The 23,419-nt window shown below is 43.9% G+C and overlaps 1 protein-coding gene across 1 annotated transcript in view; it reads left to right on the forward strand.

Annotated features, from left to right (window-relative positions):
- MTHFD1 (methylenetetrahydrofolate dehydrogenase, cyclohydrolase and formyltetrahydrofolate synthetase 1) overlaps nt 1-23,419 on the forward strand; it is a gene marked incomplete at its 5' end in the record, with an annotated part of 59,929 nt that overhangs the window by 11,632 nt on the left and 24,878 nt on the right. The window contains 11 exons of the mRNA XM_059372152.1: nt 4,073-4,157; nt 11,031-11,090; nt 11,502-11,555; nt 12,382-12,518; nt 12,658-12,758; nt 14,973-15,109; nt 16,004-16,115; nt 20,018-20,145; nt 20,717-20,814; nt 20,982-21,155; nt 21,785-21,921. Coding sequence (XP_059228135.1) covers nt 4,073-4,157; nt 11,031-11,090; nt 11,502-11,555; nt 12,382-12,518; nt 12,658-12,758; nt 14,973-15,109; nt 16,004-16,115; nt 20,018-20,145; nt 20,717-20,814; nt 20,982-21,155; nt 21,785-21,921 — 1,223 coding nt within the window. The remainder of the gene's footprint in view (nt 1-4,072; nt 4,158-11,030; nt 11,091-11,501; nt 11,556-12,381; nt 12,519-12,657; nt 12,759-14,972; nt 15,110-16,003; nt 16,116-20,017; nt 20,146-20,716; nt 20,815-20,981; nt 21,156-21,784; nt 21,922-23,419) is intronic.

A 23,419-nucleotide genomic window follows, 5' to 3' on the forward strand; every position in this document is an offset into this window, starting at 1 on the left:
AGGTAGATGAGGGAGAGAGAGGTTAACTTTTCTCTCCACAGAGGTCTTCTACAGTTTCTTAGCCTCAGGCATGCTTGACACTTGGCTCTTCTTCTTATACTTTTCATTTCAAGGTTCTTCAGTTAGGGGTCAGCCCAGAAAACCAAGACGTGGGGGGGGGGGGGTTTCAAAGGGACCTTGGAGACCGAATTCAACTGCCTTGATTTTTTTTTTTCCCCTTGCTAGAGCAGAAAACTTTTTGCCTATTACTTCAGTGTTCTGAGCTAATTCTTCCTGATTGTGGTTTATGTGTATTTTTAAATGTCTCATTGCTATTCTGATCATCTTATGAAGAGGCCTAAAACGTTCATTTTTAAACAAATCTTTCTAGTTGAAAGAATATCCCTGCTAATGCAACTTCAAAAACAGTCCTGCTTCTTAGAAAAAGTTTAAAGGATTCAGTGTAACTGATCTCAATTATCTTTTTTAGGAAAAAATTTGCATACATGGACCTATTTTACATTATAGCACAGAAAACACAGAACCTGAGTGGCTCAGAGGGTTAAGTGTCGACTCTTGGTTTCAGCTCAGGTCATGATCTAGGGGTCGTGGTACTAAGCGCCATGCAAGGAGTCTGCTTGAGATTCTCCCTCTCCCCCTCCCCCTGCTCATACACATACTCTTACTCTCTCAAATGAGTAAATACATCTTAAAAAAAAAAAAAAAAAGACAAGAAGATACAGAACATTTTGTTGTTTGCTCTTAACCTACTGGGCTGAAATATTTTCCACCTCTACCACCGTGTAGTACTGGGATCTCATAGCTTGCTACCTGCTGGGTAAAAGTATTATTTTCAGTTGCCTCTAGACTCCTTTCTTCAAGTCTCAGATGGCCATTATTTTAGAACCTTTATAAGATTTGGTGGATAAATTCACAGTATCAGTATGGAATCTGCCCCGTGACTTAAAATACTTGTGGTGGTCAGTTCTTCCCACTCTATTTTACACCAACCCCCCCCCCCCCAATCTCAGAGTCCTCTGCAGCCCTGGCATTTTCTCTGTGCTTCATGTTAATACATCTGGAATCCAACCACTTCTTGCCAGCATACCATACAATAGTCCAAGCCACCATCACCTCCGGCCTGGATTTTTGCAATTTGAATAACTTCTTGTTGGTGTTCCTGATTCTCACCTTTCTCCTGATCCTCTCTTCCCAATTCAGCCAGGAGTAATCCTTCAGAAATGTTAAGTCCTATCATGTCAGCAACCAAGAATAATCCTTTAGAAATCCTAAGTCCTATCATGTCAACCCTGTTTCAAGTCCTCTCAGGCTTCCCATCACATATACAATAAAAGACAGGCTGCCTCGGTCTGTCTCATTTGGTTACTGCTTCTCCTTGGACCTCATTTATCCACTCAGGGCCTTTGCACTTGCTGTTTTCCTCTCCCGTTGGCTCACAGAAAGCCCCAGGACTGCCCAGAGCCCGTTTCGGCATCTTTGGGATAAGGAAACCCTCTCTTCCCTTGGTTTCCAACATTACTGAGAATCTCAGATACAGATTACCCTGACAGTTTGAAAGTACAGCATTCCAATGAAAACTTTCACACACCAAAGTGGCACAAAGCGAAGAATTTGTTACCATTAGCTCATACGGAAAGTTTTTGAGCATTTCCAGACTCAAAAAAAAAAACTCTCTTGGGCTTTTCCGATATCTTAAGATACATCTCACTAAATAGATGCACAAAATAAATCAAGGTAAAGCACAGATGCTCACGGACACAGTTCAGAGCTATAGGGGCTCGAGGCTGAGTTGCTGAGTTCCCCAGGAAGGAGTCAAGTAGTGCCTCTATAAGGGCTTGCTGCAGAACAAATAACTGAATGCCATTTTTGTTTTTTCCCTTTTTTCATAAAAGTGAATATCCTCTGGGGACACCTGGGTGGTGGCTCAGTTGTTTAGTGGCTGCCTTCAGCTCAGGTCACAATCCTGGAGTCCCAGGATCAAGCCCCATGTTGGGCTCCCAACTCAGTGGGGAGTCTGCTTCTCCCCTTCCTCTGCCCCTCCCTCCCACTCCCACTTGTGCTTGCTCACTCTCTCATTTACACTCTCTTAAATAAAATCTTTTTTTTTTTTTTTTAAGATTTTATTTATTTATTTGACAGAGAGAGAGAGGGGAGGAAGCAGGCTCCCTGCTGAACAGAGAGCCCGATGTGGGACTCGATCCCAGGACCCTGAGATCATGACCTGAGCCGAAGGCAGTGGCTTAACCCACTGAGCCACCCAGGCGCCCAAATAAAATCTTTTTTAAAAAGCTCAAAAATCCTCTGGATTCGTTTCTGAAAAGTGAAGTGGAGAAATCTGAAATGTTGAAAAGCAGGGGATACCTGTATGGAGCCGTTACTGCTGCTCTTCCTTATTACTGTCTTACATTCTGCCTAGAGATGGTTATTCCCCAAACCTGCCTCCCCGCCCAGCGAATTTTGTTTGGGTTGCGAGGGTTAAAGGAGAGCCCATAGGAACCTATGTCTAGACCTTTGCAGTTTGAATAACTTCTTGCTTGTGTCCCTGATTCTCACCGTTCCCCTTACAGTCTGTTCCCAGTTCAGCCGGGAGTAGCCCAGCACTCTGTCCAGTCACCCAGGGAAGCAGCCAAGACTAGGACTGCTGGGCCCTTTCAGTGGCAGGCCGGTGATAACATGGCGGCTCCAGTATTTCCTGTTCTCTTGTGTCAGAGCAGAACTGTGGCCTCTGTTCAGGTCAAATTCCAGTGAAAGAAACTCCCAACAGTCTATTCATCCTTTTGAACTGTATTATTGCATAGGATAATTGATGCAATTGATTTTTAAAAATAAGGTCTCTAGCTAGAAATACAGTTTTTAACTCTTTAAGTATGACTTCTTGTATCATTCAACATTCTTAACGTTGACGAGGCTAATCCAAATAATCTATTTGTGCCTATTTATGTCAGTGGTTTGGAACTGGATCTGGAAGTAACCACCTTAGAAAGAGGGAAGAGATGTTTGCTAATGTTCTTATATAGTTCTATGTCAGAGATGGTTAAGATGAAGAAAGGCAAATGACAAAAGGGCTCCTTCAACAGAGACAGAGCCTGTTCAAGTTCGTGACTGGGCAAAGTTGGACTATTTTGAATGTTTACTTATGGGAGTGATTGAATGTACTTGCTGTCCTGTTGTATTATTGAGAAATTTCATATTGTTTCATGAGAGGTTATACTTTTTACCTTGCATTAAATTCTTTTGTGAGGAAAATTCTTTTGCTAATTAGGATATAGTTTTTAAGTTCATACTGTCTTTGGAGTGGGATTCATTGGTTATGATTCAGTCTTATGTGAATGCACTGTGATCATCTTACCGGGGAAAGTTGAGCGGGTGTGAGATCTAGTTCTTCCCTGCAAAGTTTTTTCATATGGCACCTGGAGAGAGGAAATGCTGAAAAAGAATGAGGATTGGCAGCCTTCCAGAAGTACTGGTTCAAGTTTCTGTTTGTTCACGGTGTGATTTTGAATGCCATCAACTAAAATGGTTTTTTTATATATAAATTCAGTTAATTAACATGTAATGTATTATTTGTTTCAGGGCTACAAGTCTGTGATTCATCAGTCTTATATGATACCCAGTGCTCATTGCAACACATACTGGCCCCACTATCCATCACCCAGTTACCCCATCCTTCCCCCCCCCTCCCCTCCAGCAACCCTCAGTTTGTTTCCTATGATTAGGAGTCTCTTACAGTCTGTCTCCCTCTCTGGTTTTGTCGTCTTTAATTTTTCCCTCTCTTACCCTGTGATCCTCTGCCTTGTTTCTTAAATTCTACATATGAGTGAGTTCATATAATAATTGTCTTTTCTGATAACTAAAATGTTTTAAATTAATAATTCCCCATACCTCGTAGCCCAGTCAGTGTCATCAGGAGTTAGAAAAGACCTGTGTCTGCTTGAGTCCTGGAGAATGTACCACATAATGTCTCTTCAGTGAAGGTGTTTTGAATTTAAGAGAGAAATGCATGTAATAATCCACATGGCTTACTTGTGCTTGAAACCTTTGATGTTAATTCCAACCTTTCCTTTTCCTCTAGGCAAATAAGGGAGAGACTGAAGAACCAAGTCTCTCAGATGAAGGAGCAAGTTCCTGGTTTTACACCAGGCCTGGCCATTTTACAGGTATTGTGATCGTGTTATTTCCACTAAAATCTTCCTCTCCAGACCTCTCAGTACCACAACTGTCCTTTTGTTTTATTGGTTTTCTGCAAAACCTCATCCTCTCTTTTTAGACCACCCTTCTTCAGCTCAGCTTGTAGATGTCAGTGTGTCCTGGCCGTCTGCTCTTCTGTCTGGGCTCCTTTTCCCTAGTACAGTGTCTCTTGCCCTTTGGTCTCAGCACTGCTTACACTTTTCAGAATTTAAGACCTTAAAGAGCTTTTGTTTATATGGATTTACCCATTGATATTTACTGTATTTGGAATTAAGATAAGTTTTTAAATATTTATACATTTTAAAATGCCGGTAGTAAGTTTATTACATGTTAGCATAAGTAACATTCTTAGGAGAAAAAAAATGACTTTTGAAAAACAAAATTTAGTGAGAAGAGGAACATTAGTTTGCATTTTTGCAAAAACGCAAAATTTTTTTATTATTATCTGGCTAAATAGAAGACAGCTGGATTCCCGTCTGCTGCTGCCTTAAGCCTTTTGTCACATGCTGGCTTGAGTGAAATAAATGAAGAAAATCTGGTTTCCTATAAATGTATATTTGTAAAAGGGAAGGGTGTTTTCAGTTGTCTTCCCGGAGAAGTGTGGCTGGTTTCTTTTTTTTTTTTTAAAGATTTTATTTATTTATTTGACAGACAGAGATCACAAGTAGGCAGAGAGGCAGGCAGAGAGAGAGAGAGAGAAAGAGGGAAGCAGGCTTCCTGTGAAGCAGAGAGCCCGATGCGGGGCTCGATACCAGGACCCTGAGATCATGACCTGAGCCGAAGGCAGCAGCCCAAACCACTGAGCCACCCAGGCGCCTCAGTGTGGCTGTTTTTCTTTGTTACTACAACAGGACCCTGTAAAAGTTTTTACAGGTTAGTCGCAGTGTGGAATCGGAAAGTGTGCAGGTGAACGTTCCTCCTCGGTTACATCAATATCTGTTGTATTCTGTTGCAGTTTGAAGGGCTCTTTACCCAGCTTGGTTTGTTTACTCCTTCATCTCTCATTTGGAAAATCATGGTTCACTGAATTATGCAGCCCTTCCAAATGTTAACGCATTTCATTATGCAATATAAAGAAAGTCACAGGGGCGCCTTGGTGGCTCAGTGGTTTAAGCCTCTGCCTTCGGCTCAGGTCATGATCTCAGAGTCCTGGGATCTAGTCCCGCATCGGGCTCTCTGCTCAGCGGGGAGCCTGCTTCCTCCTCTCTCTCTACCTGCCTCTCTGCCTACTTGTGATCTCTCTCTATCAAATAAATAAATAAAAATCTTAAAAAAAAGAAAAGAAAAGAAAGTCACAAGCGTTAATATTGCCAACAAACTCATCAGAAAAAATTACTGAGAAGTTTATCAAGCTCCCAGGAGTGGATAAAAAATTTTTTGATTTTCACTCGATAGCACAGATTTTACCATTGGCAGCAAATACTGTTAGCTGTTTTCCTTGAAGTAGTGGGCTCACTTTGTCCAGTTTTGAGAAAATATTTGCCAATACGCAAGCGTGAATAATCACGGTTTGTCGGTTTTTTCAAATAAAGATAGTGTTCTGTTTAAAAATGCAACAGTTTTGCTGGTGAGGGCAAAAAACTCGGGCTTTTCCTGGTGACAACCCTCTGTGTGGGATGGAAGTGCTTCACGAATGCTTCCCAGTTCTCGACACAGGGTATTAAAAAGACATGTACACAAGGGCTCAGGTTTCATAAAATGAATAATTTTTACTGCTTCATCAAGAGCACTTTTTTTCAAGATTTTATTTATTTATTTGACAGAGAGAAAGAGATCACGAGTAGGCAGAGAGGTAGGCAGAGAGAGAAGGGGAAGCAGGCTCCCTGCCGAGCAGAGAGCCCGATGCGGGGCTGGATCCCAGGACCCTGAGACCATGACCTGAGCTGAAGGCAGAAGCTTAACCCACTGAGCCACCCAAGTGCCCCAAGAGCACTTTTTTTTTAAAAAGATTTTATTTATTTATTTGAGAGAGAGTGAGAGCAAGAGCCAGAAAGAGAGAGAGAGCATTAGCACAAAGGGGCAGAGGGAGAGGGAGAAGCAGACTCCCCGTTGAGCAGGGAACCCCACATCGAGTCACCCAGGTGCCCCCATCGAGAGAGCACTTCCAAGTGAAATTGGCATCTGTTTTCACTAGTGTGTGGGGTGTGACTAGTATAGTTTGGTGCCACTGCCTTGTTTTCTGCTGTGTCCCTGGCAGTCTTACCCACTGTTAACCTATGCATTGTCAATACAGATGTCAGTCCTACAGTGAAAAAGGCAGATGATGTCGTAGTATCATGATAAAGCAGTCTGGCACTCACAGAGCTTCTGAAGGGGTCTTGGAGTCCCACCCCGCCCCAGAGTGTTTGAACCACGCTTTGGGAACCACTGCCCCAAATCTGGCAGTTTAACTTGGCTCTCAGTACCAGCTCTAGGTCAGTAGCTTCTAAACCTGGGTTTCTTCTGAATTCTAGACTCGGTTTTTAGGACATCTCTCATTTCCCTTCCTTCTCTAATCTCCGTTGCTTACTATTCCTCATTTTCCTGATACCCAGACCATTTGAATGCCCCAGCCTCTTTTCCACCTGTTCTTTCCCTAAGTAAGCTCACCTAGTTCTTCAGCTGCCTGGGAGAATCCTTCCTGGTTTAGGCCCCTTTCCAGGGTTTCTTCCCGAGCACCTGATTCATCCTGTAGGAGGCATTCAACAAATGTCTCTCGTATGAACAGATGGACAGATGCACATTTGAAGGGTTGATTTGGATGACAGGAGACTGACAACTTTCACTTGAAATGCCCTTCAGAGACGCCTGTTTCCTCACTTCACATTTCTGTGTGTCTACGTGCTATCAGTTTAATCCCTTGCTGAGTTTCTGTACTGTGTTCATCGAGAATATCGGAGTGAATAGTTCTTAAATATTTTCCCCCATTGCTGTTCATTATCTAAGAGGCCTTAGCTGAGAAGAAAAGCACAAAGGCCTGTGGTTCTGCCTGGTGTGTTCTCTGCTGTAGTGGGTTTTTTCCTTTTTTTGCAAATTAATGAGAATCGAAGGGGTATTTAGTGGGTGTTCACGTGGTACATCTGGCAGACCAGTTATTTCTTGGTTTATTCTTGAGAATCGTTTGTTGTAGAAAGAGTAAATGTGGTAGGCAAGAACTTTATTTCTGTAAAGCCTTCAGAAGGTTTCAGAAAGGATTTTTTAAAATTCCAATTTTAGCAATATTACGATATTTTTTTCCTGTTTATAAGATTGACTTCCAAACTTGTATTTTAAATTTGTTGATTGCAAGTGTTTTCATTACATAAACACTGTTCTGCAGCTTGTCTTCTGTGTCCTTGCCAATAAAACAGTGGTAGAATATTGTAATCTTGCACTTTAGCACCAGAGTCAACATCTTTCCATGATGCAAGGCCTACACATCCCTGCTTTCTCAGACCTCTTGTTTTCTCCCTGCTGGTGACTGACACCCATCTTCCCACACACTCAACCAGAAAGCCAAGCCCTTCTCTTTAGGATTTCTCTCCTTCAGTCCCTTAGATGTAGGGAAATATCATGCTGTTGGTTTTGCCTCTCATAAACTCTGGGAATCTCTTTGCTCCTTTCAGTTTCTATTTCTCCCACCCTCTGGGGCAACTATAGTCACCTGCTCACAGGTTTTAGGCTTCTGATCTGGACACTTCCTGTCTGTCTTTCAGCTACAACTGAAGGACTGGTCATAATCCATGTAACCACACCCACCCTGTCCTTTACAGAACGGATGACCATATGTACAGGGTCTGTCCCTTCCTCCTGCCTCTCTCCCTTTCCCTGCTCATACTCACTCACTCTCTTTCTCTCAGAATAAAATAAATAAGATTAAAAACAAACAAACAAACAACAAAAAAGCCAGGGATAAGTAAATTGTGGTCCATATCCAAATGCTACCCAGGTTGGAAAGGGTAAGAATGAAGCAGAAGAATATATGAGAGAGTATATGGCCCCCAAAAGCGAAAATATGTACTCTGACCCTGTACAGAAATGGTTTGTAGGGGCGCCTGGGTGGCTCAGTCGGTTAAAGCCACTGCCTTTGGCTCAGGTCATGATCTCAGGGTCCTGGGATTGAGCCCCGCATCAGGCTCTCTGTTCAGCAGGGATCCTGCTTCCTCCTCTCTCTCTGCCTACTTATGATCTCTGTCAAATAAATAAATAAAATCTTAAAAAAAAAAAAAGATTCTTCTTCTCCCCCTCCCTCTGTCTTTAAAAAAAAAAAAGTCCCTAACTTGTTCAGGGATAGGCCCTTTTTAGACTAATGCAATTCACCTTTTTAGAGGAAGAAATTAGCATTACTGATAAAATGTTTCAGTGATTTTCTTGATAAATTGATAGGATTAAGATTTGTTCTCAGAAACCAGTCTTCCACCTACTCACTTGACTGTCAGTCAAGAATCTACTGTTCTCAACTAAACATTCTTTCTGCATCTAGTCCCTAGGCTGTCAATGATTGCATAACCATTTTCAGCTCCAAAATGTCCGAACTGCAGTACCTGGGTGGCTCAGTCGGTTAAGCGTCTGCCTTTGGCTCAGGTCATGATCTCCGGGTCCTGAGATCAAGCCCTGCGTCGGGTTCTCTGCTCAGTGCGGAGTCTGCTTCTTCTGTGGTCTCTCTCTTTCTCTCTCTCTCAAGTAAATTTTTAAAATTAAAAAAAAAAATTTAAAAATAAAATGTCCATACTGAGAGCCTTTGGGTTGGCTTTTGAGAGGTCTTTTCCTTTGCGTTAGGATTATAATAAAACTTTGATACATGTTTATAACTGTTAACATTTTCTTTCTTTCTTTTTTTAAGATTTTATTTATTTATTTGAGAGAGAGACAGTGAGAGAGAGCATGAGAGGGGAGAAAGTCAGAGGGAGAAGCAGACTCCAAGGAGCAGGGAGCCCGATGTGGGACTCGATCCCAGGACGCTGGGATCATGACCTGAGCCAAAGGCAGTCGCTTAACCAACTGAGCCACCCAGGCGCCCTACATTTTCTTTCTTAAAACTGGTGGCAGCTTTGAAATTTATGGTTTTGTTGTTGGGTTTTTTGTTTGTTTGTTTGTTTGTTTGTTTAAGATTCTGTTTTTAAATAATCTCTGCACCCAATGTGGGGCTCAGATTTACAACCCCAAGATCAAGAATTGCATGCTCCACCAGCTGAGCCAGCCAGGTACCCCTGGTTTTGGAGTTTTAGAAAAATTCTTTTAGAAACCTGTAGCCAGAAAACAAGTTACCTATAAAAGAACCACAACAACAGACTTGAGACTTCTCTTCTGTCACACCAGATGCCGAAGATAGCATCTCTGAAGGAGAATGTTGTGACTCCAGATTCAGCCAAGTGAATCCTGTCAAGGGCAAAAACAGCAGAAAGATATTTCCAGATAGCATAGACTCAAAAAAAAAAAAAAAAACCCACATACCTTTTCTGGGAAAGTGACTTCAGGTTGCATTTCAGCTACCTGGGGGAATGTAGGAAGATAAACTATAGAACAGAGAAGTTGTGGTTTAAAACAGACCAGAGGTGAGCAGTCAAACCATTTAATCTCAGAGTTAAGTTTAGATAACTCATTATAGTTATAAATATTAACGTAAGTGTGAAGAACAATACTGTTGTATGGGAAACCACCTCCTTTTCCACTCAGATCTAAGAATTCCAGGGTTTCTCAAATGTGATAACTGAATCCCAGAGGGCTGGGTGGTACCAGCAAGGAGCACATGTAGGAAATGGCCAAGGAACAAACATGAGAGGCTCCAAAATTCTAGTGATTTCCCCCACAGGAAGCAGCTAATGCACAGAGCTGCATGTAACCCACAAAAAATAAAATTTCCCTCGGTGGGTTCTTCCGACATGAAATTCAGATGAGCACAAGCAAAACTGAGAACTATCTGTACAAAGGACAGCTGAAGGTCAGTGCAAGGTGGGGTTCTGTGACCTTCAGGAGAGGCTCCACTGACAGCAGCAACTGTGACAAGGACTGGAAATACTCTGTTCCTAAGGCCAGCTCTTTCTCTGTGGTTGTCCTGTTAAGAGGAGTCATGCATTGGTTGTCTGTTGTATCAGTGGGCCTGCTGTTTTTCCCCTCTGCAGTTTTAGCAGAAATGAAATTTATGTCCGTCACTGGAACATGGAAAAATACCTGTAAAATAAAGTTTTACAGATTGATGGTTACATACCAAAAATTATAAATATATGTTCATGATGAAAGAAACGGGGGGAACGCCATAGTGAGACGAGGCATACTGGTTCAGTGGACGCCACGCCTTCCTCTCTGCCTTGAGGGCCACGGACTGCCCTTTGCCTTGCAGAGGTGTCTCTTCTGTGTAAGCTAGAATTAGTTCCACCCCAGCTGGTTTCTCTTCTCTGTGTAGCTGGGCAAGAGAACTTTCCACTGCCCCTGGGGAGGGGGGGTGCAGAATATACCCTTTGGGTTTTCCGGGCTCCCACGGCCATGGTGTTTTTCTTGCCTGATGACAGTTCAGCCCTCTGTGCTCTGTTCGGGTATGTCAGCTCAAAGGTCGACAAATTCCGCGTGTTTCTGGAAGGCCTGTGGCATCTGCGCTCAGTTTCCAAGGCAGATGCAGATGTCCCCTAGTTTTTTGTTTGTTTGTTTGTTTTTCTTGTGGCTTTTCTTCAGTGGCATTTGGGCGGGTCATGTTTGGGGAGGGATTGGTAACACCACCTATGTTGCTGTCTCCATCCTGCCCCAACATTCTCCATTCTCCTGTAAAGTTCTCTGCAACAGGAGTCTCATGATTAAACACTCCTTTTATCAAAACTAAAATTTCAGAAGCTTTTCTGTACACTTTGCCTTTCTTTGATCATCTGATTTGCATGTATTTATTATTCTAGGTTGGCGACAGAGATGATTCTAATCTTTATATAAATGTGAAGCTGAAGGCTGCTGAAGAGGTAAAGCCCGGAACAGCCGTCACCCCTACCCCAGCTCTAGTGGGTGACACCTTGCCCTTTGCACCACTCCTTGTAAAACTGTCACTGCCCAGACCTGAGTGTCTCAGTTTTGCAAGATAGAAATGCAGACTTAAGCTGCAGTCTCTGGTTTGCACTTGGATGTCTCTAATCAGTGATCCCTAGACTTCCCAAAAAGCAGAGACGGTGGACTGGAAATTGCTTGAGTGCAGTGGTGACAGTGAGCAAGTAAAGGGTGAATGGGTCAAAACGAAAGACTGGTTCTTCAGAACGTACGAGGCTGAAATGGGGACTAAGGGCCCCAGATTTGATTCAGTCATCGTGGTTGAAAGAACTGGGCCTGTGCCTCACGTTCTCTTGCCACTTACCTGTTTTAAATGTCCGTTTTTGCAGATTGGGATCAAAGCCACACACATTAAGTTACCAAGAACGGCCACAGAATCTGAGGTGAGCAACAGATTGATAAGAGGGCAGCTAAAGTACTGGATCCTCTCCGGATTTGGGGTTAGCGGAATTTTAGGGGTTGGTACACTGGCCACAGGAAGGACCTCGAGGAATTTCTTCCTTCACAGACTGACTCTGCCTCCAGAATATCTTTGCAAACACCTGCGGAGTAAATGGTGCCGTCCTAGGGTATGGCGGCTTTGTACTCCATGCCTGCTTGCACGGTGTCGTGTGCTTCAGATCCCCTGCAGTGTTCGTTAAAAACTGATCCTGGGCCTGTAGCTGTTTGCCTTTTAAAAACCAATACGCATTTCATTTCTGTGGTGGTCAAGAATAGGCCAAACAGATCATCAGCGAATAAAGTTGGAACTGCGGTTCCCGGAGGGTGGAGAGAGTAACAGTGAAGGAGCAGGTGAGGAAAAGAACTTTCTGAGGTCACGAAAATGTCCTGCGTCTGTGCCGTCCAGTGGGGTAGCTACTAGCCTCCAGGGTCCATGTCATTAAAATGAAATGCAGAATTCAGTTCCTTGGTTGTGCTAGCTAGCCACATTTCAAATATTCCTTCACCACTACTGTATGGTAAACATGCGTGATGGAACATTCCTGTCTTCACAGAACTCCTGATTGGCGTGAGTGACATGGGTATTACTGTTGAAGTTCTTATTAGCCCTTTTGATGAATTTCTTACCAGACCCTGAAGATTACATCTGGTGTTAGAGTTGCTCTCAGGCTCAAGGGGAGCTTCCTGGGGGGAAGATGGAGCGACTGAAAAGTGTTTCTCCATCTATTTGGTTTCTAACATACAAATGGTATGCGGTACTACTTTTAGGTGCTGAAGTACGTTACGTCACTGAATGAAGACCTCACTGTACATGGTTTCATAGTTCAGCTGCCTTTAGATTCAGAGAACCCCATTAACACTGAAGCGGTGGTCAATGCGATTGTACCCGAAAAGGATGTGGATGGGTGAGTGAGCCTTGGCTCTCCGTGTCACGTTGCACAATTCCAAGTACATTTCAGTTTCGGGAACAAACCATATGTGCATCTAAAAAGCAGAGACATCTACTTACTTTCTTTTCCCCCTTTACTGCTTTCATTGACTTAGGTTAACTAGCATCAGTGCTGGAAAACTTGCTAGAGGTGACCTAAATGACTGTTTCATCCCTTGTACGCCTAAAGGATGCTTGGAACTCATCAAGGAGACAGGTAAAGACAAATGAATGAAAACAAAGCACCATTTCTTGGGCTTGTTCTTGACACATGGAGGCATGGAGGAGGTACCCTGTGGGCCCTAAATAACGGGACTTGATTGGCTCAAGGACCTGTCAATTGGGAGCTTTACCTAAATTCTCAGTTTTCTCAACAGCTGTATGAACTAGGTTCTGTTACTGCGCAACAGCTTGAGAAAACAGTCTCAGAGAGATGCATAACTTGTCCAACAGGTAGCAGGGGCAAGATTTGAACTCAGAGTTATTTGAGTTCAAAGAAATTTATTTTTTATGAAAAAATAACTTATCAAATAAAAAGAATTCAGACAAAAGGGAAAGTCCCAACCCCCCAAGTGGGCCCTGAGTCGTCATGATAGTTTGAGGACTCGACAGATGGCTGGAAACAGATCTCTTGAACAGTTGGCCATGCTACCCCATTACCTAGTCAACATCTTGGTATTTTAATTTCATCATGAACACTTTTTGCAGAGGTTATTTTTTACAAGGAAATGTGTCCTATTTAAAGGAAGTGGATCAGAAGTTTTAAGTGGAAAGTGTTGGCCAATGTAAATGAAAGTTTTCTGTGGTTGGAAGAAAAGGTCAGGCTATCAGCCTGGGGACAGTTATTACCGTTCAGTCCTACAACTAAATTTATACTCCAGCATATTTAGCAAACTGTATTACAACTTGATAGAAACAAATCCCCTGAGCCACAGCAGCTGTAGGCTTCCCACTTTTATTAATAGTGAAGCTGTTTCCCCTAATGCAGCTTCAAGTTCTTTGCTGAATCCTGAGACGTGTAGAGTAAGGTACCTTTTGAACACTTCACACTTTAAGGGCTTTACTTCTAGGCGTTCATCATGTTAACATTATGTAGAAGCTTACCTTTTTAAAATAAATTAATGTTATATAAGAAGCACAGTTTAAACGCAACCCACCTTGGGGTGCTTGGGTGGCTCAGGCAGTTGAGTGTCCAACTCTTGGTTTCTGCTTGGCTCATGGTCTCAGGGTCATGGTTCAAGCACTGTGTTGGGCTCCATGCTCAGCGTGGGGTCTGCTTGGGATTTTCTCCCTCTCCCTTTGTCCCTCCCCCTGCTCATGCTCTCTCTCTCTCTCTCACACACACACACACACACACACACACACACACCCCACATGAATATATAAATCTTTAAAAAATAAAAATAAACACAACCCGCCTTAAGCAAGAATTCACTTCAGCTGGACTGGGTAGAGGGGCTCAGGCTTTCAGGATCTTATCCCTGCTTGTTTCTGTGTGATGGCTCCTTGGGCTCTCCTTGATGGCCCAGAGAAGTTCCAGCCTAGTGCCTCATAGGTCAGGGGCAGAAATGTGGGTGAGCACCCCAAACCATCTCTTAAATTGAATATGTCAGGGCGCCTGGGTGGCTCAGTGGTTTAAGCCGCTGCCTTCGGCTCGGGTCATGATCTCAGGGTCCTGGGATCGAGTCCCACATCAGGCTCTCTGCTCGGCGGGGAGCCTGCTCTCTCTCTCTCTCTCTCTCTCTGCCAGCCTCTCTACCTACCTGTGATCTCTCTCTGTCAAATAAATTTAAAAAAAAAAAAAAAAATTGAATATGTCAGTCCTGAAAAGGACATTGTGAGAGTGCCCGAAGAATGGATGCTGAGTAAACAAAAGAAATCTTTCTGCTACATTTAAAGTTCCCCTTTATCACTTCCCTGCAAATAGCCCTGTGGCTCAGGCCCTATGCCAGAGGAGAAATGCGGATGAGGAACAGCATAAATAAACTAAGCAGAGCTGGAAAGACTTACTGATCCTCATCTAATTGCCTTTGCTTCCCTCCAGCCCATCACATGCCCCCTATTTGTTATAACTATTTTTCCCACGTAAGTAAATCTACTGTTTTCTTCCATATGGCCATTTAGCCGTATGTCAGGATTTCTTTTTACTTTGCGTGTAGGTTTTCTTCCCACTCCCTATGACTCAATGAATGGATCTTGGCTTCGGCTGCTCCCGAAAACCCACAGCAAGAAGGACACAGTACAAGTCCCAACTTGTCACTGAAATCCTAGAGTTGAGAGTATTATTACCAAGGAAGGGATGTTTTTAGGAAGATTTCTGTTTGATGCTAAGAACCCGTTTTTGTGCGCTTGTTCTGCATTTTCCCATTTTGGTGGCATGTGAAGAGGGCAGCTTCTGCCAATGCTCTGACTCAGCCTGGTCTTCTTTCAGGGGTGCAGATCGCTGGAAGGCACGCGGTCGTGGTCGGGCGCAGTAAGATAGTCGGTGCCCCCATGCATGACTTGCTTCTGTGGAACCATGCCACGGTGACCACCTGCCACTCCAAGACTGCCAATCTAGGCGAAGAGGTCAGGAGTCCAGAGAGCCGTGGGAGAGTTGTGTGTGTGTGTGTGTGTGTGTGTGTGTGTGTGTGTGCATGTGTGTGGTAGGTCTTCTCACATGACAGAAACAGGGGACGTTTAAGTGCCAAACACTACCATGTCCTTTACCTCCTTCGGTATTTCACTGAACCCCTGTGGCCATTCTCTGGTTTCTTGTCTCATCTTACATGACAAAGAAACAAATTCCAGTTACAAGACCTGCCCATCATGTAGCTCGTGTTCCGGTCATATTTTTTTTTTTTGTAGCAGCCTGCGTGGCGGTTGATAGGGATGAGCGATAGAGAAACGGGGGTGGAGCCCAGCAGCCAGATCACAGGTGTGCAACAGAGTGGTGGCCTCTAGCGGAGGTGCTCCAGAGAGGCCTGTGGACAGGGGTCCTGTGACATCTGTCTTATCTTGTTCTTGACCCAGCATTGGATTCCTAAGCCCAGGAGTCCTCACCTGTACCTGTCTGTGTTGATAGCGCACCTTCTCTTTTAATTCTCCCCAAGTGGCATTCTGCATGAGGTGCTGGTCCCAGTACCCCGTAGGAGAGGGAGCCCTTTCCCAGCATCACGTAATTCAGAGCCGGGCCTCCGGCTCCGAGCCCATGCCCCTCCTGGCCCTGTATGTTTTCATCACATTCCCCACTCAGGAAGATGTCTAGTACCGGGGAGCATTTTGTCATGTGTGGGAACGGGCACCGCCCATGAAGAGCCGGCGGAGACGGTGTGCGGCCCGCACAGAGCAGCTGGTGGCGGTGAACAGTGTCGTGCAAAGCTTAGTCTGCTCCACTTCCAGATTGTTGGTTTTGGTTTGGGTTTTGGTTTTATTGTTATTGTTCCACCATGTAATTTCTGAAGTCAAACCTTCTTTCCCTAGGTAAATAAAGGTGACATCCTGGTGGTTGCAACTGGTCAGCCGGAAATGGTAAAAGGGGAGTGGATCAAACCTGGGGCAATAGTCATCGACTGCGGGATCAATTATGTCCCTGGTGAGTGCTGCTGGAGAATGAAGGTCGTTTCTGAGGGTGGGGTGGTCGGAGAGCAACGCCTGGGTCATTGAATGAAGCCTTGGGGAGAACCCCTTGTCCCATTTCCGGCATGAGGAGCTCAGGCTCAGAGCAGGTGTCCTGCCCGTGGTGCAGACAGTTGGTAGATAGCATCATGGCCAGCAGGACAGTAGAGCCCAGGATTTTAGCCACTGTGCTGTGCCTTTCCCAGAGTGACTTTATCAGAGGAGAGTGTGGGAGGGGCAGATCTCACTCACCCTTCGCGTACAGATCCCCCTTTATTTTTAACAAAAGATGAATGTATTTAAGATACAGTGTCTTTACGGAGTGCTGTGTAATTCCAGGAGAGGGGCTCACTTCACCAAGAGTCTTCTAGGAGGGCTTTACAATGAAGACATTGGACCCAGGCTCTTCTAGGCCACGACAGTCAAGCCGGCCCACTGTCCTTGCCTCCCAATCGGTCCCTATATCTGATCAGTTTTTAAGTACCAGAAGGTTTTTCCTTTCTTCTGTCACCGATGTCCCCGGGGAGTGCTGCCCTCTCAGGTGGATGCGTGGCTACAAATCACTTATTGATCTCCTGCCGCCTGCTGACTCCCACTCACAGCCATCTGCATGTTCTTGCCGTGTTCGTGGGTCTGGATGTGGAGCGTCTTCCTCCCACGCCGCTTGTCAAACTGCTTAGCCCACACTAGCTGCAGCCGCCTCTGGGCCTTTGTTCTCACACCACTTGGTGAACTGCTGTCTTGAATGGTTGTAAAGCGGACCCCGTGCCCCTCTCTGCACATGCCTTATTTGTCCTTGGTGGCGTCTACACGCAAGTCCTCCGTGCAGTAGGCTGTTGCTTCATCGTGAAATTCTCACACATAAAATTTCACAGGCTGATACAGTGAATCCTTGTGTGTGTGCCTCGCAGATTCGAGAAAAGAGAGTCTTTAATCAGACAACTTTTTCTGTGCATCAGGTGCCACGTGGGCTCCGTGATCAGATAAAGCCCTACTTTGATCTTCAGTTTTAACTCCTCTCATCCCACCTCTCTGCCCAGAATGCCCCTTCTTCTTTCTAAACCTGGTCTGATTTCCCTTCAGTAAGGAATAATCTCTTGCTCTCCCTCACTTCCTTCCTGGAGAACTGGGTGTCTCTTTCATTGCCTGGGGCATCCTGTGTGGTCCTCCCCCCATGGGGCGTGGTCTCTGCTCCAGCAGGTCTGGCTTTCTGCCTTCTAAGTGCCGGCACTCAACACCTGTTGAATTGTCAAAGGACTTAGAGCTAGAAGAGTGTTTTTTCTTCCTTCCCGTCTCAGACTTGGAGCATAGACACTAAGCTGCCAGGGACATTAGTCACTGTCAAGCCTTCAGCAGTTTTAACCTCCCTCCCACTCTTTCTACCATGCTTTTAAGACAGTAGCTCATAATTGATCACTCATTTTCTTATATTGTAATTATCTAATGGGTGATAAAGAAATTGCTCTCCTACAACTCTTCACTTTGAGTACTTGTGATACGACATTCAGGCTCATTCTGTTTAAAACCTGCATCTTCTGTATCATATTTCTGCTTTTGGTTTTTTGGGGTTTTTTTATTTTTGTTTTTTTTGGGGTTTTTTGGTGGGGGCGGGGGTTTGAGAGAGAGAAGAAAAAAAGCCTGGATGGGAACTTTGAGTCTTACAGAGAGGTATAAAATGTTCACTTAAACATTGAACTCACTGTCCGGTTCACATTTATTCTTCACATAGATGGTGAAATATAAATAAGACCAGATCAATATCTGGTCAGCTGTAGAGGTATATAAACAAGTAACTTTTGGTAAGGCTGGATATTATCATCTCCTTCTCCAGTTGTTTTTAGTAAGCCAAGTAGGAAGAACACTTTGACATGTTTCTCTGGCCAGTACTTCTGCTCTGCACTTGAACCTTAAAAGTATTCCTTTTTTTTTCCTTCGAAAAAAAAGAATATATACTTTAATTCATTCTTTTTTTTTTTTAAGATTTTATTTATTTATTTGGCAAACAGAGATCACAAGTAGGCAGAGAGGCCACCAGAGAGAGAGGGGGAAGCAGGCTTCCTGCAGAGCAGAGAGCCCGATGTGGGGCTTTATCCCAGGACCCTGGGAATCATGACCTGAGCCGAAGGCAGAGGCTTTAACCCACTGAGCCATCCAGGCGCCCCTTTAATTCATTCTTATTCTGGTAAATGACTTAGGATGTTATCCACGAGGGGACCAGGCGAATGATTTAAATAATCAAAATATGAGTCAAGATGTGGTCCAGTTACAGAATATGGTGCCTTGAAAAGGCACTTGCAAAAAATAATTATTGGTTCTTCTAGTGCACCCACTGGTCTGTAACTCAGTGATGGGACTCTGTAGCTGGAATTCCCGTGAAAGGGGAATTCTAGGGCTGGGCTAGGGCTGGCTAGATAATCAGAATGTTGGTTGGTTACTGAAGCCATACACCTTGATGGATAATGGTCGCTTTTTCTGTTGACGACATCATACTTCGCATGAAACACTGGATACGTACCAGCGGGCATTCCAGTTGAACATGATAGTTAGTGTTTGTTTAAGGAGCAAAACAGCCCCCCTCGTGTGGCAGTTAGTTGTGTGGTAACTGATATGTCTCCTGTATGTGGAGATACTAAAATCACTACCACAAATACAGAGGGGTGCAGCGTATTTTAAGCTCATGTCTGTGTTAGCCTCTTGAGACCTGCATGAAGGGCAAACCCTTAGCCATAGCTCCTCGGTGTTTCGAAACAACTCTGGGGTTCTGAGAGGAAGTGTTCTGCTTCTAGAAACCTGACACTACCCCAAGGAGCTTTATTCGTCAGCTCCTTAAAGTACATTTAGAAAATATCTTCTGTCTCTAGGATGAGAAGAGAAACCTTTATGTTTAGAGAATGCTTTTCCAGTTTCACACATCCACACGATCTTTCACTTGATTCTTTGCAAGCTTGGGGAATAGGTAGTGTGAGTCCTTCTTGTCGTCTTTGGGCTTGCGATCAGTAAGGAGCTCCCAGGGGCTGAGGACTAGCATTAGTTAGAAGAGCTGATTCTAGAACTTCGTTCTCTTGAGTCTTACTCTTTGGCCCTACTCTGACATTGGCTCTCTCACTTGTGGGGATCCGCTCAAAGACAAGTGGTGAAATGGCTAAGATCCTCTGAGATCCTGCCTGGGGAGCCTGCAAAGCTGGTCCTGTCCCCTAGCCCCTCCCGGAAGTGCCCTGAAGCCAAGTGTAGGATGTACTTTGAGTGAGCAGTGATGCATCACTGGGTTTTGTTCTCTTGAATAGCTATTCTTTGCTGGTAAGATTTGTAGTTGTTCTTGTATCCTTTTAAGGGAAGTGTAATTATATTCTTTGCCTTTTGCATACATTTAAGTAGCTGCTTGTCTTTGGAATTGGATGTTGAATTGTTCCTCCAGCTCACGCATGGAGCTTACAAAATGCTGACAGTTGCTGTAGAAACGGTATCTGGCAGCTGTGGCATAGTTGGAGCTTTGTGCACCCAAAAAATTCCTTTGTAGGCCTCGGCAAATTAACATTTTAAAAGGCGCTCATTATATACTGGGTAGTTGGTTTTTAAGAATAAAAAACACTTGGTATTTTATTTGCCACCTGACTGTGAAAGGATTCTCCTGGTCCTGAAAAACCACTTAAGCACCTTGTGAATTTTTGCAGGTAAAATGAGTTTCTACCTCAAAAATAGCGAACACCTGTCATCTTATCGCTTTGAAGTCTAATAGGTGCTCGAGCCCTGATGGGACTACACACCCTGAACTCTACTCAGTTTTTGGCACAAGCTATGATCATTGATCACTTAACTTGGAAATAAACACCCGAATTACAATTCTGAACCTTGCTTTGATTTTTTTCCCCCCTTGACCAGATGATACAAAACCAAATGGGAAAAAAGTGGTGGGTGATGTGGCCTACAGTGAGGCCAGAGAGAGGGCAGGCTTCATCACTCCGGTTCCTGGAGGCGTGGGGCCCATGACCGTGGCAATGCTAATGCAGGTGCGTGTGAATTAAAGTTTCTCTACTGAGGGTAACTGGACTCGCCGTGGTATCATTTCGCAGTATATACAGATAGTGAATGGTCGTGTTGTATACCTGAAACTAACGTTATAGGTCAGTCAGACCCCCATAAAAAAAGTTTCTGTAATAGTTGCAGAAAGCTGACGGAATTCAAGGTACTGGTTTTTTCCCCAGGTAGAAACTTAATCAGAAGTAAGGATGCAAATCTATCGAAGGGGGAGAAAAGGGACTGTTAGAACAGAAATAGGGAAGCAGTCATATTAATAGAGGAAGGTAAGGATGGCACAATACGAATTTACTTGGGAGTAGAAGAACCTCAGAAAAAGTTTGTCTTGCTTGCCCTTAATTCGCACATCAGCTGTGGGGGCGTGTACGGCAGCCCAGGGCACCGTACCTGCTTGTAGGTTCTTGCTTAGGGTTGAAGCGTGTTTATAGGTGGATCATAAAGCCATTCATTTTGTGGTTAAACTGGAATGACCTGGGACTTGGGATTGAGGTGGAGGTTAAAAGAATCACTTCTTTTAAGTTCCGTTTCTGACATTTCGTTTAGAGCACGGTAGAGAGCGCAGCGCGTTTCTTGGAGAAATTTAAGCCAGGAAAGTGGAGAATTCAGTATAACCACCTTAACCTCAAGGTTCCTGTTCCAAGGTAAAAATAAAATTTTGCTGGTTTAAAACTTTGTGGATTATCTGTGTTTAGCTGATAAGCGGCGTCAGGGGTCGGGGAGGGGCATTCGGAGGAGGCGGTTGATTAAATTCAGTGAGTTAAAGATTGATACATGTTTTCTGTATTTTTTTTCCTGTATTTCTTTTAAGTGACATTGACATATCACGATCTTGCAAGCCGAAGCCCATTGGCAGCCTTGCTCGGGAAATTGGTCTGCTTTCTGAGGAGGTCGAATTGTACGGTGAGACAAAGGCCAAGGTTCTGCTGTCCGCACTGGAGCGCCTGAAGCACCAGCCTGACGGGAAATACGTGGTGGTGACTGGGTAGGGACATTCTTCCTTGGTTCATCGAGCCGTCATCCTGATTGTCATTACCGAAGGTGACATTTGTTCTCACCATATGTGTGTCAAGCTTTGTTTTGCTTGGTTTTAGCATTTTCACGTGTGTTGAGTCTCATTCGATTCTTATAGCATCCCCGTGAGGTAATTCAGAGTAGGTGATGATAGCCCTTTGGAGAGGAGAACATTTGTCAGGGTTATCCATGTAGTGGATGAAAGAGTTGAGTTTTAAAAGCTGACTTTTTTTTTAAACCCCAAATTCATTAATTCATTAGATGTATTGGGCATTTATTTTTATTGTTTGGCTGAGGTACATACAAAAACTAGTTTTTGAGATTAAATTGAGATATTAAAGTTAAATCAGTGCTTCTCTACAAGATAAAATGTATTTCCTGCTCACAGTGAGAAGAGCTCAAGTACATCAATCATTTTAAAAATTACCATGTTCCGGAAACTTCAACTAAGACTCTTGGGAAAGATTCTTTTCGGGTCTTTCATCTTTGTTACCATTCAGATTAAGAGTCATTCTCTAGGATTTGTTAGGTTTGACTTAGTGATTCGCATAAATTTAATTCATATTAATTTAATTTTCCTCTCTTGCTTTCATCTTGAAGGATCACCCCAACGCCCCTGGGAGAAGGGAAGAGCACGACCACCATTGGGCTGGTGCAAGCCCTTGGCGCCCATCTGTTTCAGAACGTCTTTGCATGTGTGCGACAGCCTTCTCAGGGCCCTACCTTTGGAATAAAAGGTATTACTAGGACTAGACTTTGGGTGGCCAGAGGGCACTGCTTCTCCTTCCATCCTCCCTGGCCCACTTGACCCATGAGTGCCTGTAGAGCCTTCACTCATTTAGACATCAGGAATGTCCTGACACACACAACCCCCTCCTCCGGTCACAATCCTGCCAGCTCTTGCTGTCAGTGTTTGACTCTGCACAGGGGTTCCCTGGTGGGGGTTATGATGTAGCTAGGGGTGATTTTATATGACTAATAGTCAACTGTCACAGTAACAATAAAGGTAATCATAGCTCATTATACTGTTCATCATGCTGACTTTCTAGAGACAAAGATAAATGCTACAGATGTTTTTCCCTTTTGGGAATAAGAAAAACCTACCCTTATTGAGTATAGGCTTTGTGCCATGTTTTGTGCTAAGCAGTTTGTGGATTTTATATTATCTTGTAATATGCAATTATTACTGGTATCACTATTTTCTCAGTAGCAGCAACTGGGACTTTCAAGGTAACTTAGTCAAAGGCACTCTGATTAAGAACCAGAGTGAGTGTCCTGTCTATTTCAAGAGCTTTCCCAGTACGGCCAGCACAGTGTTTCTTCTCCTTCCTTTTTTTTTAAAAGATTTATTTATTTATTTATCTGAGAGACAGAGACAGAGCACAAGCAGGGGGAGGGGCAGAGGGAAAAGGAGAAGTGGCCTCCCCGCTAAGCCAGCAGCCTGCGGTGGGGCTCGATCCCAGGACCCTGAGCTCATGACCTAAGTCAAAGATAGATGCTTAAGTGACTGAGCCCCCCAGGCCTGATTACAGAAGGCCATGACATCACTAAACATTCTTCACTTTTAGTTTTTGATAGCTGAGGTACTGCCAATATGCCCTTTTAATTAAGATTATTTTTATCAATTATCAGTTTTTGGAGTTAACTTTCTCGTTTGGTGAGAGTATCACATGTTCTGTTTGTTCTAGTGATTACTACACAGCATACACCTTTGCCCTTCTTCTGCCTATATTAATATATTTTATACACATACTGACTTAGCTCTGCTTTTGAGCTTAACAACCCTCTTTCAACTTCAGAATGAACCTTTCACTCGTTCTGCTTATGGAACCCAGCATTCTGCTTTTCCTGTCATCATGAATTGTCCCATTTTTACTGCAGGGTCTCTGCCTCACAAAAAACCTCACAATGACATTTTATCACACTGATAGCCTCATAACCAGAACATTTTTTTTTTAAGATTTTATTTATTTATTTGACAGACAGAGATCACAAGTAGGCAGAGAAGCAGGCAGAGAGAGAGGAAGGAAAGCAGGCTCCCCCCTGAGCAGAGATCCTGATGCGGGGCTCAATCCCAGGACCCTGAGATCATGACCTGAGCTGAAGGCAAAGGCTTTATTTAACCCATTGAGCCACACAGGTGCCCCAACCAGAACGTTTTTGTCTGGTCTTCTGTTAATAATACAAACAGTCCAGCAAAAGGTAGCAGTTAAGCTGCTTTCTAACATATGTCTC

The sequence above is a fragment of the Mustela nigripes genome, chromosome 13, assembly GCF_022355385.1.
Source record: "Mustela nigripes isolate SB6536 chromosome 13, MUSNIG.SB6536, whole genome shotgun sequence".
Classification (NCBI taxonomy): Eukaryota; Metazoa; Chordata; class Mammalia; order Carnivora; family Mustelidae; genus Mustela; species Mustela nigripes.